Source organism: Nycticebus coucang, chromosome 2 (genome assembly GCF_027406575.1).
Source record: "Nycticebus coucang isolate mNycCou1 chromosome 2, mNycCou1.pri, whole genome shotgun sequence".
NCBI classification, from domain to species: Eukaryota; Metazoa; Chordata; class Mammalia; order Primates; family Lorisidae; genus Nycticebus; species Nycticebus coucang.
In genome coordinates, this window is record NC_069781.1 from 4,913,237 (window position 1) to 4,930,204 (window position 16,968).

The 16,968-nt window shown below is 40.1% G+C and overlaps 1 protein-coding gene across 3 annotated transcripts in view; it reads left to right on the top strand.

Moving 5' to 3' along the window:
* Window positions 1–16,968, top strand: part of DDX31 (DEAD-box helicase 31) — a 74,122-nt gene that overhangs the window by 1,104 nt on the left and 56,050 nt on the right. For 2 of the 3 annotated variants that reach the window (XM_053565652.1, XM_053565662.1), the window contains exons 2-11: window positions 3,951–4,207; window positions 4,311–4,386; window positions 5,299–5,342; window positions 6,448–6,518; window positions 7,187–7,251; window positions 12,127–12,171; window positions 13,757–13,798; window positions 14,560–14,624; window positions 16,445–16,564; window positions 16,670–16,776. In XM_053565652.1, the coding sequence (XP_053421627.1) occupies window positions 3,951–4,207; window positions 4,311–4,386; window positions 5,299–5,342; window positions 6,448–6,518; window positions 7,187–7,251; window positions 12,127–12,171; window positions 13,757–13,798; window positions 14,560–14,624; window positions 16,445–16,564; window positions 16,670–16,776 (892 nt within the window). Of the gene's footprint in view, window positions 1–3,950; window positions 4,208–4,310; window positions 4,387–5,298; window positions 5,343–6,447; window positions 6,519–7,186; window positions 7,252–12,126; window positions 12,172–13,756; window positions 13,799–14,559; window positions 14,625–16,444; window positions 16,565–16,669; window positions 16,777–16,968 lie in introns of those variants that run through there. The other variant, XM_053565673.1, reaches the window with a different exon arrangement.

The following is a 16,968-nucleotide window of genomic DNA, read 5'->3' on the forward strand; positions in this document are numbered from 1 at the left end:
GGCTGTTATGAACATATTAAGTGATCACAGAGGTCCAGGGAGGATACAACCTAGTGCCAAGGAAGGTTTGAGTTTTTTTTTTTTCCTCCGCTGAAAAAGCAACACATAATTCCATAGAAAAATCACTTGCCAAAGTCAGCTCACTCTAACCAGTACGTCGAAGCTGAAATTCTTTGAGTCCAGTGGTTCTTAACTTTCCTAATGCCGCAGCCCTTTAATACAGGTTGAGAACCGCTGGCTCACACCAGCTAACATGCACTGCCTGGATTATCTTTGGTGAATTTTTTAGTGACAATCAAGCTTTAAGATTTAGATGATTGGAAGTAAGGCGTCTTCAGCTACCAATGGTGAAACTGCATCTACAGGCAAGGAGGGAGAAATATACCTGTAGAGGAGCCATTGGGAGCATGGGATTTGAAGTAGGCTAGACCTGGGATTAGATGCCAGCCTTGCAACACACTAGCTCTGTGACTTGAGGGAAATTATTTAACCTCTCTGATCTTCACCGATTCAGCCCATAAAGGCAATTAAGAAATGCCTAAACAATAAAGTTAGTATTGGCTCCCCTTGAGTTAGATTGCTACATCAGGAGGTCAGCGAGCTGCTCATGTCACGTTCAGAGCCCAGTAACTAACACACAGGCACCATTTAATAAAACCTGATTGAATAAATTGAGTAAATATAGGGTATCTTTTTTTGCAATTACAGGATTAATCAATGAGGAGATGGCAGGTGTCTGCAATGGCCTTGTCTGCAATTTTGTTGGTGTCATGAATGAGAATGATGGATATGCTGATCAGTTGCCAGTAACGTGAACTTGGGATGGGTAGCTAATATATGGGATTTTGAAAGACTTTGACAGCTGAAATTATGTTATATCTAACAGTATGCAGAATATTTTCTTATAAAAAATGTTTTTTGGTTGTGAAATTAATGCTAATTTATTATAGCAAAATTGGAATTTGCTATTTTCAGAATTGGTATTCTGAAACATAGTCTTGTTAATATTTCAGTGTGTATTCTAGAAAACAACTCAAAACGGGAATCAAGCTACACATGATGTTTCCTGACCAAACAGGATACAATTAATAAATGGCATAGCTTTACCATCAGGGGTATGGTAATGTAGACTCATAATGCCTGCAAAACCTGGTTCCCTCAGTGATCTGGCACAGTATGTCTCTGCCTCAGTGTCCTGATCCTAATATGGGATGATACCACTACTTGTATTAATAAGTGAGATAATTCATGTAAGTACTTAGCATTCTGCCTGCCATATAGTAAGTGCTCAGTAAATTTATTAATATGAAAGGCATGGCATCTTAGACTCCTAGGTTGAGGTGAGCTCTATAGACCATCTGCCATAATCTCCTTTCACAGGTGAGGGAATAGGGACTCAGAGGGAAGTCACTTGCTTAATGTTACACAGCTAATTTTTAGTGGATCTGGATTTGTCCTTGCTCCCCCTGCTCAAATAACACCTCATGAAGCCTTATTTCCTTGCTTCCCTTTCCCTTTCCATAGGCCATGTTATATATATGTATTTGTGTGTGCGTGTGCGTGTGTGTGCACACTCCAAAAGTCATCCTTTGTACATAACTCTTCTACAGTATAGATATAGGTTTGGATTTACCGGTTTACACTTTTGTCTCTTGCGTTATCTGTGACTTCCTCTGGGGTTTGGCTAATCTTTCAACTTTATCTTCAGAACCAAGCTACTTGATAACTGCTGCTGGTTGTATTATGGATGCTAGGGGAAAGGCTAACAAGTGGTAGAATAGTGTCCAGAACATGGAAGGGATAATTCATGTTGCAAATACTGACTGCTTTACTCGTGCCAGACACAGGCCGTGCAAGGAATTCAGTGCTGTGCAGGACAGACTGGTCCCTTTCTTTGTAGTATTCACAATCTAATGGGAAAGACAAATACCAAACGATGACATGCTGTGTTTATTTTGTGCTGAGTGCTACAAAGGAGAATAGGGGCGCCAGGAGAGCCATGATCAGGGAGTGTTGGCTTCAATGGGTTGAGAGAGGGCAGGAGAGGCCATGCTGAGGATGGAGTGTGGTTTGGCTTGCCAGAGGAAGGATTGGAGTCCTACATGTGGCAGTAACACATGCAAAGGCCCAGAGGAGGGAAGGAGCATGGTACATTCTAGGAATTTAAGGAAGACCACAGTGGCAGAGGGTAAAGCTGAGACTGGAGAGATGAGCAGAGGCCAGATTCTCTGGGCTTTGTAGATTATTTTACAGATTTTTATTTTATCCTAAGAACAATGAAAGCCTATCTAATATTGTGCTTAACTCTAAGTACTTCCTTTTAGAGAGATTGTGACATAGAATAAAGGGTGACCCCGGATGACAAGTGATCTGTGTTTGTGTCCTGTGTGGAATACAGTCCAAAGAAAAAAGAAGAGGGGGTTATGTGGTGTATGAAGGGGTGGTGGGTCCATCGGGGTTGCTGCAGAAAGTGTCCTCAGACCAGTAGGTTAGACATTTGAGGAGGCAGGTAGCGTGTGAGTGTCATAAACAGCTTCCTCATTCCTAGAATAGGTCAGGAGCAGAATGGGCTGCTTCATGGGACACAGGAGGTGGGCAGGCAGCTGCAGGGCTACCTGCCAGGAAAACTGTAATAGGAATTCCATGCCTGGTGGGAGTGGCCTTTGTGAGTTTTTGTGCTCCAAGAGTCTGTGGGTCCACAAAGCACATGAAATCTACAAATTTCTTAGTGACTTTCTAAATGAGTCAACAGATGTGAAACGACTTCATCTCTTTCTTTAATCTGAAAATTCATAAACTTGGAACTTTGTGAAAATAAATTTGTAAAATGAGGTTGGCCAGTGGTTTATTAATATTAAATATTTGAAGTTATAGTTATTGAATTACTTATATAAAAGGAATCCTTTGGTTGCCAGGAACAAAGAACTATTGTTATTGGTAGGTTAGTCTGAAGGTGGCATTCATGGCTAAAGGAAGCCAATATGTAAACCCAAGTCATTATTTCAAAGAAAGAGGAACATAACATACTTTAAGGGAAACCAAAATTCCAGAATAACAAGCACTGGCTATTCGAGGGATGCTCTATGTTCATTTGTAAATCAGAAGAGAAGGCCGAAGAAAATAGAGGAATTGGATGTTTCTTCTCCTCTGGGAAGATTGGACATCACTCATTTTAGCCCTGTTCATGATATGGAAATATGCAATAGTCAGGGAATAGCTAGTGGTGTGTACCCTGCAATCGGTGATCAGGTGAGGATTCGAAAGACAGGGAGGTTGGAAGTAGTGATAGAAGTGATAGATGGAGTAGTGTGTCTCATTTGGAATGGGAACGGTGAGTAGGAATTGTCTCCAGACCGCCTGAATCTGGAGGAGCAGCTTGAGGGGAGAGGATGACAGATCCAAGCACTAGGGTGGAAAAGTAATGAGGGTTTCTGCTTCCTGGGCAAGCACTGGGCATGGCATCCCACTCATCCCTCTCCCCTGCTTTGTCTCCAGTGTGCTGTGCTCGTGGAGAGAAAAGATTGCATTTTCCCTCTACCCCTCTTTTTCTTCTTGGGTAAATGGATTCCTAGGGATATGGATTCACTTAGTATGCACACTTCACAAGGTGGGTTCTTGCTTCCTTCGTAACAGGCTCAGTTGGTTAACATTTGGCTCCAAAAACTTTTCTCTCTTGATCCTCACCCTCATCTTGATTGATTTAATAGTTAAGATGGATAGTGAGGTCTAGTGATGAACGAACTTAGATTTTTGCCTTTTTTTTTTTTTCCTTTTGGAAAAAGCTGAGTCAAAGAATCTGATTGCAAACCTTCAACTGTTGCTTGACATATGGGACATAATGATCTCTGCGGGGAGAGATGCAATTCTGTGGGCAGTCAGGCTTCACTCTGAGGTCTGTCTTCATGGACTGATGCATCTCTTGTTGATCTTTCCTTTTGGGAACAACGTAGCAAGCAAAGGCTACCAAAAGAAAATACCAAGCATCCAGTGAGGCTCCCCCAGCAAAACGGAGGAACAAAGCATCATTTTTCCCAGCCAAGAAAACTAGCATTAAAGAAACTCAGAGGACTTTCAAAGGGAATACACAAAAAGCATTTTCTCCAAAGAAATACTCACTTAGCACAAATGACAGAAACCAAGAAGAGAAGCGGTGCATTAAGACTTCATCATTGTTTAAAAACAACCCTGAAATTCCAGAACTCCACAGGTACGTCCAGTTGCAGATGCATTTCAAGAATAAAAGGAATTGTTTTTCATCTTTCTTTGTTAATAAGGGAACTGATGCCTGGGTTTTTGTTCATCATTTGCAGACCTATAGTAAAGCAGGTACAAGAAAAAGTGTTTACTTCAGCTGCTTTCCATGAGCTGGGCCTCCACCCACACTTGGTAAGCGTTCAGTGTTGAATGGGTCCGTGTTTTTGGTGTGTTTGTTCATTTAGAATGCCTGTGAAGACAGCTCTAGGAAGAGAAGTTGGAGAGTGTGTTTATTTCTGCTCCAAGTTATCTGAATGAACCCACACTGATGCGATAACTCTTCTAGGAAATTCAGGTATACTTAGGTTACTGTTCCCTGTTTCCTCACCCCCACGTGTTCTCCCCTCCTTTTTTTTTTTTTTTTTTAAGAACTGAAGACTTTCCTCACCTAATGTGGTTTAGGACCAAGACTTCTTTTATTGGCCTTAAGAGCTTCCTAATTACTGGGTAGATGTGGTATTGAAGCCATTCATGGTGGCAGATGTCACAAAATAACATAGGAGAGGGAGCTGTGTGGTGGCATCTTGCTGTTAAGGGACATCCACAGTTTTGGAGGAAGATGTGCCTACTTTAAAATGAATTGTCTGCAAAAAAACGGACACTTTTATTTTTAAACTGTGAATGAATTTTCCAGGCTTATGAGTAAGCAGGAAAAGCTTTTAGGCAGACGTGATTTCCTTTGCTCATATGGCTACCACTTCTTTAGGCTTGTTTCCCTGCATACAGATTAGAGCAGTATTTCTCAACCTTGGTGCTGTAGACATTTTGGGCTAAATAACGCTTTGTTTTGGAAACTGTCCTGTGCATTGTAGTATGTTGAGTGGCATCCTAGGGCTAGGTGTCATTAACACCCTCTCCCCCAGTTGTAACAAGCAAAAATTTCTCTAGACATTGCCACATGTCCCCCCGGGGTGAAAGGACCGCTGGGTGGAGGGATGTAGTTGGACCCGTGTCAGCCTGGCCTTCTCTCCTTTTCTGTGTCATTTCCATCAAATATATTTGTATCAAAAAATTGTTAAAAATATTTTTTGTCTTCTCTTTTAGATATCCACAATAAATACTGTCTTAAACATGTCTAGTATGACCCGGTAAGAGTTCCAAGGAAATCATGATTTTTCTCAGGGCTTAAGTGGGTGTAAGGAGATAAAATCAGAATTGTCTGTGGCGGGCAGAGCAAATTTGTGCTGTGGCATTAGGACATACTGCTAGGTTCCTGACCGTAGAGGGCTTGTCTGTCATTTAGAGCCTCAGTTTCTCTGCTGGTTGTACGCAGAGACTGGTTTCCATCCACTTCTGCCCCCGGCTCTCAGTTGCATGAGTGGCTGGTCTGGAAAGTGTTCTGCATGAGAGCTGTGATTGTCTGCGCCCCTGAAAATAGTCTGACCAAAATACAGAGCATGATTATATCATTCTTTAGTGGGAAAAATTAGGGTCACTCAAAAAGAGAGGAGTAAATGTTTGTTTGGATATAATGGGATACTGAAAAAAAAATTTAAATGTTTGTGATAGTGATGACTCCTGGAAAATAGACGCAAAGAAGTAAAAGGGGGGGGGGTGAATGTCCTTGTTTTGAGAGTGTATGCTTCATGCATCTTAATAATGATCACTTCTTTAGATAAGTAAAAATTAAGAATATTGAAGAATAAATTAAGTACCTACCACCATTTTTTGTTTAAGAACCAAATTTAAATGATTCTGTATCCTTTTTTGGTTGACTTTAAAGGCACATGTAGACACGTATCTTGATGTGTCCATAACCCATTCTTAGAGGACAGACAGCTGATGCTGTTTATCTGGGTGGTTTGCGTACTTTTTTTCTAATCTGCATGGAAATCTTTCCATTATGTTTCACTGTGTTCATATTCCTCTTACAGAAGGCGAGAGAGTATATGATACACTTTAGTGGTGACTTAATTTGCTATTATGCCTGTCCAGTGTTTCAAAAATTAATAGAATGGCCAGTCTCTGACTTGCCTCACCATTTTCAGCTAAGTTACAGAGATATAATTAGGGTTTTATCCTTCTAATCATTAGAAGTTTCTTGGTATCTTCACTTGAATGTTCAGGTAACTTTTAGGGTGTCAGTTGCTAGACAGATCAAAGCGCAGGGCGATTGCATGGTGGGTGTCCTGTGTCTCTGCCTGTAAAGATGACTGGGTAAAACAGCTGTGTTCTTCTTTTGGGTGTGCCCAGTGTTCAGGAGCAAACTATTCCTGCATTGCTGGAAGGCAGAGATGCTCTTGTGAGATCCCAGACGGGCTCAGGTCAGTCCTCATTTAACCTCCGCCCTTTTCCCTGTGGTAGCCAGACCTATGGTCCTGCAGTAGGTTTTGTGGTAAAGGTGCCTGTGTCTGTGATGGTGGCTGTTTTGTTTGGGGGATGGAGGTCATGCTTGCTTTTGATTAGAGCCCTGACTTTGTTTACCTATTGAAAGGAAGGAGATAATTAATGGTGCCTCAATCAGGAACGATTAGGAGGTCATCGAATTTTCCTGTCATTTCCCCAGAGCCTGTGTTAGGACTTTGCCACGTCCCAGTATCTGTGGCCAAACCTGCCTGTCTCGTGGGGATGAATATTTTCTCCTGGTATTCAATATGGTGAATTCTGGCCTGACCACATGCTGATTGCCTGCCACTCGTCACACTTGAGGACAGAATACTGTTTTTGCCATGTTCTAGGCCAGTCTGGACTTGCTCTTCTGACCCTCACATGCCCTCAGTGGCAGGTCAGCTGTCCTCCACCAGCTTGGCCACCATTCGGGCAGCTGGCAGACAGAACTCCCTTTTTACCTCTGCAGGTGTATAATATGCAGTTTACCTTTTCCCAGAATTTAGTGCTATCCACAGATCAGAGTCTGTTTCCTTTATATCCATTGCTTTTCTTACATCTGCAAGTTCTGTGATTTTAACTATTTTTGCACTTTCCCTAAAAGGTAAAACTCTTGCCTATTGCATCCCTGTGGTCCAGTCCCTTCAAGGAGTGCAGTCAAAAATACAAGTGAGTATAAAATGTATTTTTTTGTCATTGTTCATAGCACATAAGCAACTGTCATACTCAGATGTAGTAGTAATGTTAGTACCGAAACAATCTTTTTTCACTTAGCATTGTTTTCTCACGTCCTTTTAATTTATTATATAAATACATTGCATCTAAAGACTGTGTCTAATGTGAAAGAATGAGCTCACTTCAGTCATCGTCCTGGGTGCTCCCTGGTGGTAGACATGGTGCCCCATGCTGTGCATGGGCTGCCTTTTTGCACCTTTAACTGCTCTTTGCCCCACCAGGTTGTAGGTATTAATGTTATTCCAGACTTAAACACAGGCTTAGAGAAGTTAAACAAACATGCAGTGACCTTAGTTCTATGTGGCTACAAGGACTGAACTATTAACCGTGCACCATGATTTTATGGTGAAGGGTAATTACTGGCTCTTGAACGATGTGTCTTGAACTGTGTCTTATGTTTTCTAGTACCTAGCAATGCACCTCCTACAAAATCGTTCACTCAGTAAATATCTCAAAATGATTTAATTTTGCAGCTGTTCATTTATGCTTTTATCCCTGAGTCTGTGTTATGTATAAAGAATTACATTTCAGCCTTCTATCCTAAGTTCCATTGTATTGTTTACTTTTGACCAGGAACGCTGAGCTTTATATTTTATATTTAAAACAATGGTTTATCATGAAGAGATGTGAAAATAAACTCCCAATTAGTTTGACAATTGGATTGTCTCATTTTTAAAAATTTGTCTTTAGGCTCAGCATCCTCTAGGGCACTGGCCACATGCACCAGGGCTCCCAAACAACAATGAGAACTACAACAACAACAACAATAACAATAGCTGGGCATTGTGGGGGGCAACCTGTAGTCCCAGCTACTTGGGAGGCTGAGGCAAGAGAATCGCTTAAGCCCAACAGTTTGAGGTTGCTGTGAGCTGTGATGCCACGGCACTCTACCAAGAGCGACGTAGTGAGACTCTGTCTCCAAAAAAAAAAAAAAAAAAAATTTTTTTAATAAACCAATCAAAGGAAACCCCAGTGAAATCATCCCAATGATAGAACCTGATAGACCCATTAAGAGTGGTTTTTTAAATTACTATTTGTGTAATTGCTCTTGCCATGTTAACTGACAAAGGACAAGTTACAAAACGGAACAGTAAGGCCCCACTTTCATAAATAATAATTGTATATGTGCATAAAAGACTAGAAGAGTCCTTAGCAAACTATTAACATTGATTTTCTTTTAGATGGGTAAGTGAGAATTTTATTTCCTAAAAGTAATTGATATTTTTTTCCCATTAAGTGCTTTACAATGAGGAAATCTGAGTGGAGTGCTTAGCATTGTCCCTGGTACTTAGAGGAGAATAAATGTAAATTGTAAAATCGCCTTGTGAAGTCTCATTTACTTACATACTCCAGGAGAACTTCTTACCGGTAGAGGGCTTTTTGTTTAACCAGGTTGGAGAGTTGGGGGATATTTGGGCCGGAATGAATGGCTCTCCAGTTCTAGCCCAGCTCTCTCATTTTACAGGTCTGAAAACTGAGCATGAGGAAGATTAGATGACATACCTCGCAGGGGTGTGTGTGGTGGGCAGCTCTGCTCAATTCCTGGCCTGGGTGTAGCAGGGCAACCAACCCGCCTTCTGGGCCTCAGTGTCTTCACTTGTGGCACAGCATGTGCTCCCTGTTTTAGCTGTCATTATCAATGTGGTGTGGCTGCTTTGAAGGGCAATGATTTCATTTGCTTATGTTCAGAGCCATTAACAAGCCATGCAGGTTTTTTGTTTGTTCGTTTGTTTGTTTTGGTCGAGTTCTACCCTATGCCCTGAGCAGAGTGCAATGGTGTCATAGCTCACTTCAACCTCAGACTGGGCTTGGGCATCCTGCTGCCTCAGCCTCCAAAGCTGCTGGGATTACAGGTGCTTGCCGCGGCGCCCTGCTGGGTTTTTCAATTTATTTCATGAGTCAGGGTCTCACTCTCGCTCAGACAAGCCTCGAACTCCTGAGCTCAAGCAATCCTCCTGCCTCAGCCTCCCACAGGTGTAAGCCACTGTGCCTGGCTCAAATACTTCTTAATATCATCATTAATAAACAGGTTCTATTTAAGCCTGAAATATTCTGTAGAAATAACAGTTTTCCAAGCCCCAATTTAATTCATTTATTTCAAGTAATATTCAATATAGTCCTTCAGAGTTCACTGTAAAATGATTTGACCTGTAAAAACTTACCTAGAGGGAGCAACAAAGTCAATGTACCCAACAGATTCTTAAATCACTTGGGTGAAGGTGTGAGAATGAGCTGCTTTTTCTTTGTTCACGTTCTTTCATTTGTTTTGGTTCTGATTTTTTTAACATCACATCCATCCTTCCCCACTTGTGCTCTGTGAGGAATTGATTTTTCTCTTTCTTCTTTTCTGTGTAGTATCACCTTTTGAAATGTCAGAATCTCCCAGCATCACAAGGTGGCACGTTGATACTGTTGTACTAACATATTTACTGTTTCTAGCTTGGCTTCAACATAGTCTCACAAAGTTGATGTGGAGTACAGATCACTCTGTTTCGAATTCCAAATCCTTTTTTCCTCCTGGGCAAATGTTTCCTATGCAAAACATGAAAACTATACTTGCAATTGAATTTGCACTTAGCTTGTTGTTTTAATTCTTTCATTCACCATCTTTGAGCATTTTTGATATCAAGGCACCATTGACTTGGGGGCCTTTATCAGATTGCTTTAGTTTCTTTTATTTCTTACTAATATTTTTAAAATATGTACCGTATATGTTTAGAAGATTCAAAGAGTACCAAAGAAATATGTAGCAGAAAGCAAGTTCTTTTGCTTCTTCTTTCCCCTGGTGGCATGATTTGCTTCTCAAGAGGCAGTGTTGTTATTACCAGTCTCTTATATACCCTTCCAGGGAAATTCTTTACCTGTCAAGCAAATAAGAGTATGCGTAATTCTTCTTCCTTCTTTCTGTGAAGTCCTCGTTTGTTTTTCTGTTTGGCCTGGTTTGATACACAAATGGTTGCTGGTTACACACGATATTCTGGGCCTTTTGTTCCTTTAATATGTTTTGGGGACAGTTTTTTATCATGTTATATTGAGCTGTCTTGCTCTTTTTAATGGCTGCCTAGTACTCCCATCGTGTGCGTACACCATAAATTATGGACTCACTCCCTTCCTGGGTGGTGGAATTTATATTGTGTTCAATATTTTGCTGTAAACAAGCTTATTATAAATACAGTCTATAAAATATTCTACAACTTCTTTCTGTATTCACACGTATCTGCCCAAGAAATTCTCATAAGTGGGATTTGCATTTTTATGTTGATAACACTGTGCATTCTTATAAACAGTGTGAGAATCCCTGTTCGCCCATGCCCTCATCTACATTATTAGCTGTTTAATTTGCTCATTTGATAGGAAAAATGCTTAGGAGTAAAGTTGAACATCTCTTCATATATGTAACAGCCATATTTTGAATTCTTTTCTCATAAATTAGCTGTCCTTTCTCCATTTTTCTGTTTGACTTGTTGGTGTTTTTGTTCTTTAACTCTAATCCTGTGACAGGGTATTTTTGTTTGTTTGTTTTTTAATTGAATTATAGGACTTCTTTCTAAGTTGAGGAAATTAGCACTCTGTATCTTAGGTGGGGCATATTTCCCCCCCAGGTTGTCATTTGACTCTTGATTTTGTTATGGTATTTTCTCATTCTGGAATTTTTAGTTTTTATGTAATGAAATTTATTAGTGTTTTATTCCTCAGGTTTCTGAGTTTTGTATCATTTGTAGAAAGGCTAACTTAATTTCAGCTTTATTTTTCTAATTTTTTTTCTCAAAGGACTTTTGAATAAACCATCTTTTCCTTACTAATGTAAAATGGTGCTTATATTACTTCCTAAATTTCTGTATGTATTTGATCCTGTTCTAGACTTTTGCTATTGTAGTCTATTTATGTGTCCTTATCTTTCTTTTTTTTTTTTGAGACAGAGTCTCAGTATGTTGCCCTCAGTAGGGTTCTGTGGTGTCACAGCTCATAGTAACCTCAAACTCTTGGGCTCAAGCGATTCTCTTGCCTCAGCCTCCTGAGCAGCTGGGACTACAGGCGCCCGCCACAACGCCCGGCTATTTTTTTGTTGCAATTTGGCCGGGGCTGGGTTTGAACCTGCCACCTCGAGTATATGGGGCCAGCATCCTACCCACTGAGCCACAGGCACCACCCGTCTTATTTTTTAAGTTGCTGTAGCTTCAAATTATTTTAATGTCTGTTCTGTTTTTCATAAATGCCTATTATTTTTGTACATTTTTTTTCCATATGTACTTTGGAATCAGCTTGTCTGATTATATGTTATTTTATATGTATGCATATATACATATTTGTGGTATTCTTTTTAGAATTATGTTTATGGATTGATTTAAGGAGATCTACCTTATTTATAATTTTGAGTCTTCTTATCCAAACATAGACTATATCTTTCTACTTATGCAGATTTTATTTTATATTCCTCAGAGGTGTCTAAATTTATGTTTTATATAGATTTTGCGCATGTTTTGTTAAGCTTACTCTTTATCTTTTTGTTGCTACTATAAATGTGATTTTTCTAGGATAACAGCATTATCTGCTAATAATGATAATTTTGGCCCCTACTTTTCAATTTTATACATCATAATTCTTTTTTTTTTTTTTTATCTGATTGCTTGGGTTAAGATCTGTAGAGCAATGTTCTAGAATAATGGGGTTAGTGGACATCCCTGCGTTCTCCGTTTCTTCACTGAGAATGCGTCTGATGTTCTCCAGCTGGCCACCCTAAGCCGTGCGCATTTGGAGTCTGACCTTTCTTCATCCTACTCATGGCATTTCTTTTCTCTGTGTTAACAGCGCAGTGATGGCCCCTATGCACTGGTACTCGTGCCAACAAGAGAGGTAAGCAAGCTCACTTTTGAAGTGAGTTTAAGTACATACAATACTGTTGAATTTAAAAGTGGTTTTACCATCTTTCTCCCTACTGCCCAGAAATCATCTTTTTGATTCCTGTCAAGGAGAAAAATTCGAGTAATGTTTGAAAATCTTAAGTCAACTCTAAAAAAAATTCTCCTGTTATCGAAAAGCTAATAACACTTTTAAATTTACGTTTCTTTAAAAAGGATTAAAAGAATTACATTTTTGTATTTTTTTTTAACTTTATTGAAAAAGAAAAGCAGTTGGCTCTGAAAATGAACCCTTTTTTTTTTTTTTTTTTTTTTTGGTTTGGGCTATCCCCTCCACCTGTCCCCATCCCCCAAACCTTTATTTTTTTAAGAAGCTACTGCTATAAAAAATTTTACTTGTTTCTAAAGTTAAGTTTACTTGTTTCTCAATATTTTTTCTTTCTTACTGGAAATCTTTCTGGTCTGTTTTATTTGCCTACAGAGACAATTTCAGATTACAGTGTCTTGTTTTCTGTATCAAATGCTAATCACTTCCTTGCAGAGAACTGATCATGAGATGGAGGTTTCAAGGCAGCCTGTAATGCCCTATCTCTGCTCAGTCCAGTGAAGGAATAGGCACAAGCTATTTAAATTTTTACAACAGCAAACATGCTACCTCCCTAGCATGCTTCAGGAATACTAACTATGTAGAAACTGTATAGATACCCTTGGATAATGGGATTCTGTAAGAGGCTTTTTTTGAAGGTTTTTTTTGGAGACAGTCTTACTACGTCGCCATTGATGGAGTGCTATAACATCATAACAACCTCCAACGCCTGGCCTTAAGCGATTCTCTTGCCTCAGCCTCCCAAGGATCTGGGACTACAGGCGCCTGCCACAATGCCCAGCTAGCCGTAATTGTTGTCTGGCTAGCTGGGGCCAGGTTCAAACTCTCCACCCTTGGTGTTATGTGGCTGGCGCCATAACCACTGTGCTATGGGCACCGAGCCTTTTTCAAGGTTATTAATGGGTATGATCTACATTAATTTTCGCTTGCCCTGTTTTCCACTGGACTTACTGGTTTGGTTTTGTTTTTTTAAATTTAGGGAACAATCATCTCCCAGTTTCTAGATAACTTAGCATAGTCGTAGGCTACAGTCATAAGACCTTTAAAGTGAAGTTCCCAAAAGCTAACCTGCATTGCTCTTCTCCTTTACCCTTTATACATACTGTTTTCTTCTCTAAGGAGGGCCAAATTCAGGGCGACTTAGTTTCATTCTCTCACATCTTCGTGCACATTGCCTTGAACTGTGTGGCACTCTGGGAATTTGAGCCAGCAGAGGGAGCACAAAACACTATTTTTGCGTATGTCCAGGAAAAATGGATGTGATGCCTTTCCCCTTATTCCCCCAACTGACAGGCTTAGAACCAGTCTAACAAGGCATATTTTCAGATTAGATTCTGTGTATAGGATTTTTTTCTTCTTAACTCTTGAGGTCTAAGTTTGGATCTTAATCACTTTACATTGCCCTTTTTTTTTTTTTCTTTTTAGAAAAAATAGTGGGGATTCTGTTCATTATCTATAACTTTTTAATTTACAGCTGGCTCTACAAAGCTTTGACACTATCCAGAAACTGCTGAAGGTAAGGCAAACCATGAGTTCAGTTTTACCTTTTTCCCAGACTCTTTGAGGAAAGATTTTATATGCAGCCTTGCCTTTATGTTCGGAGAGAGAAAAGTTACTCTTATTTCCCTCTTGCCTGGATGTCTCTGCTTCTTCTAGGTTGTTTATAGGTTTTTACTGACCTAAGTTTCTAGCTTAGGTGTGTTATCAGTGTGTCTTGATGCTTAGAGTCCTGTAACTTGTTCATTGAACTCACTAGCAAGCCACATGCAGAAATGCACAAGGTGCAGCCTTACGGTGATCCAGTGGAAAACAACTTAAAAGCTGCAAGTAAGATTTGTTTCAGAAAGAAGAGAAAAGGCTTTAGAGTCAAAGCCTTCCAACCCACCAAACTAGATCATGGATTGATCTGTCCTTCTTTACATGGATAGGAAGTAGGGAAATGTGTTGCTTCAGTTTTATCTTAACTGGGGGAAAAAAGGCAAGTCAGCTTATTGAAGTGTGTTTTCAGTTCAGGCTCCATGGGGAAAGACAGGGAAGCCCACATTTCCCTGCACATGGTACTAGAAGCTAGTTGTGCAGCTGTAATTCAAGTGACTGCTGGTAGTAACCATGGGTGGGCAGGGTCTAAGAATAATGTCTGCACATTAATGCTTCATACAGGGATAAGCCTGAATTCTCTTCTCTCAACTTGTTTAAGGGAGAGGAATTTAGAATCAGTCTCTGTGTGTTCAGTAAAAAGGGGACTTCATATTGGTTTTGGCTGTTGTCTTTGTGTAGCCATTTACCTGGATTGTGCCTGGAGTATTAATGGGAGGAGAGAAGAGAAAATCAGAAAAAGCCAGGTAGGGAGAGGTTTGTCAGTTGTTATTCCTTTTTGAATCTGTCTTCCCTGCCTTTCTTCAATAAGACTTGATTCTTCTAAACCTGCAGAGAGCCTTGTCTCAGACTGAGCTTCCTAGCCCCAGTGCATAAGGACAGATTGAGTCAGTGGGGAGCGGTCACCTCTAGACGGTGCTATTTTTTACAGTACTGATGAACCCACAACCAGGTGTCCTCCGGATGTGCTCACTCCCAGCGCTAATCGCCTTCTTTACTCCCACCCTGCAGAACCCCCGCAATGCCCCTCCTGCCTTGTTTATACATCCCCAAGGTGTGACTCCCTTTGTGTACATTGGGTATTTGGGGTTTTGTGGTTTGGTTTTACAAAAATAACATCATAAACTTGCATAATTATTTACACTTTGCTTTTTATACCCAAGTACATTTTTTATTATGTATTAGAACTTACAGTAGGTTTCAGTTGAAAATTGTTGCAACAAGTAAATCTCGATTAGTCTGCATTCTTTTTAAAACATTTTTATCTATATTATATTATAGCTTAGTAAGTAGCACATATAGGCTTGGTGCCTGTGGCTCAAGCAGCTAAGGCGCCAGCCACATACACCTGAGCTGGCGGGTTCGAATCCAGCCCAGGCCCGCCAAACAACAATGACAGCTGCAACCAAAAAATAGCCTGGTGTTGTGGCGGGTGCCTGCAGTCCCAGCTACTTGGGAGGCAGAGGCAGGAGAATCGCTTGAGTCCAGGAGTTGGAGGTTACTGTGAGCTGTGAAGCCATAGCACTCTACCCAGGGTGACAGCTTGAGGCTCTGTCTCAAAAATAAATAAATGAATAAAAATAATAATTAGCACGTATATAGTCATCTATGCTTGTGGTCTGTAACTCAGGAGTAGATATTAAACTTGAAACCTAAAAGTATTAGGTTATTCAACTGTAAATGATAGCATTTATCACAGCAATGGGGCAAACAATACAGAAGTTTTAATTTTCTTTCACCTTTAAGAAGCGTGGTGGAACCAGTCCATTGTCAGAACACAGGCTCCTTCTGTCTTTGTGCCACTATGGGAGGTGTCCGTGTTCAAGAGTAACTCATAGTCTTAGATAGTTACCAGTGCTCCAGCCTTTTCGTCTACTTTCCTAACACAAGGAACAAAAGTGATCATACCTAGTCTTTCTGAAGGTGCTTGTATGATTTATATACTTTATCTTTTTATCCCATTGTTAGAACTTAGGTACATGACCATTTTGAACTACAAGGAAAGTTGGAAAAATGCATCCAGGTAAAAGCTGGAGGCTTTTATTACTGTGAAATAATGGGTAATGGTTGCTTGAGGAGTAAGAAATTTGATTTATTTTATATCATCTCTAGGGCAAAGCTGAGGCCCTTTATATGGAAGTTATAGAAGGGTTTTAGTGTTAGAAAAACATTCTGGCAATTAGAGCACATTGGCATGCGATAACTTGCTCAGGTAATAGGCTCCCTGGCACAGAGACCTTTAAGAACAGGCGAGGTGGCCATCTGTCTAGAATTTCTAGAAAGGACTTATGAATCAGATAAAGAGTATTAGATTATATGTATGTGTAGTTAAGAGTCCTTTCAAAGTTAAGGTTTCATGATTTTAATGTAATTTCTGATCTTAACTATTGCATTCTACAGGAGAGGGAAAACTCAGTTAGCTTTTTACCAAGTTCTCATGCTTTGTTATGAAATTAGCACGTTTATGCTATGTGTGAAATGAACATCTCCTTTGCCTTTTTCCTGTGTTTTCTTTGATAAACCCCTGTTTGATTTACTTTCTTTTATGACATATAATCTCAAACAGACTTCGCAAAGGAATAAATATTCTTATCTCAACTCCTGGACGTCTGGTGGATCATATAAAATCCACAAAGAACATTCATTTTAATCGGATACGGTGGTTGGTTTTCGATGAAGCAGACAGGTGAGCCTCACGTAGGAATCACGAAAGGTAGAAGGAGGGCTGTTTCTGCCATCTGCCTCGCAACTACGCTTCATGTGGATTAAAATTTCTTCTCTTATAACACAGAATCTTGGATTTGGGTTTTGAGAAGGATATTACAGTAATACTCAATGCTGTAAATGCCGAATGCCAAAAACGACAGAACGTTTTGCTGTCTGCGACACTCACAGAAGGTGAGCCGAAAAGAAGTGGTGGGATTGTCTTTGTTCTTAATGAAGAAGAGGCATAATCCTAGTTGTTTGCCAGCAGCGGGTTTTTTAACCTCAGAGAGGGAAGGAGGGGAGAAATGTTTCCAGGGAGCTGCTTTTTCAAACGTGTCCTGTACTCCCAGCCTTCCTCTTCCAATCATCCAGGACTGATATGTT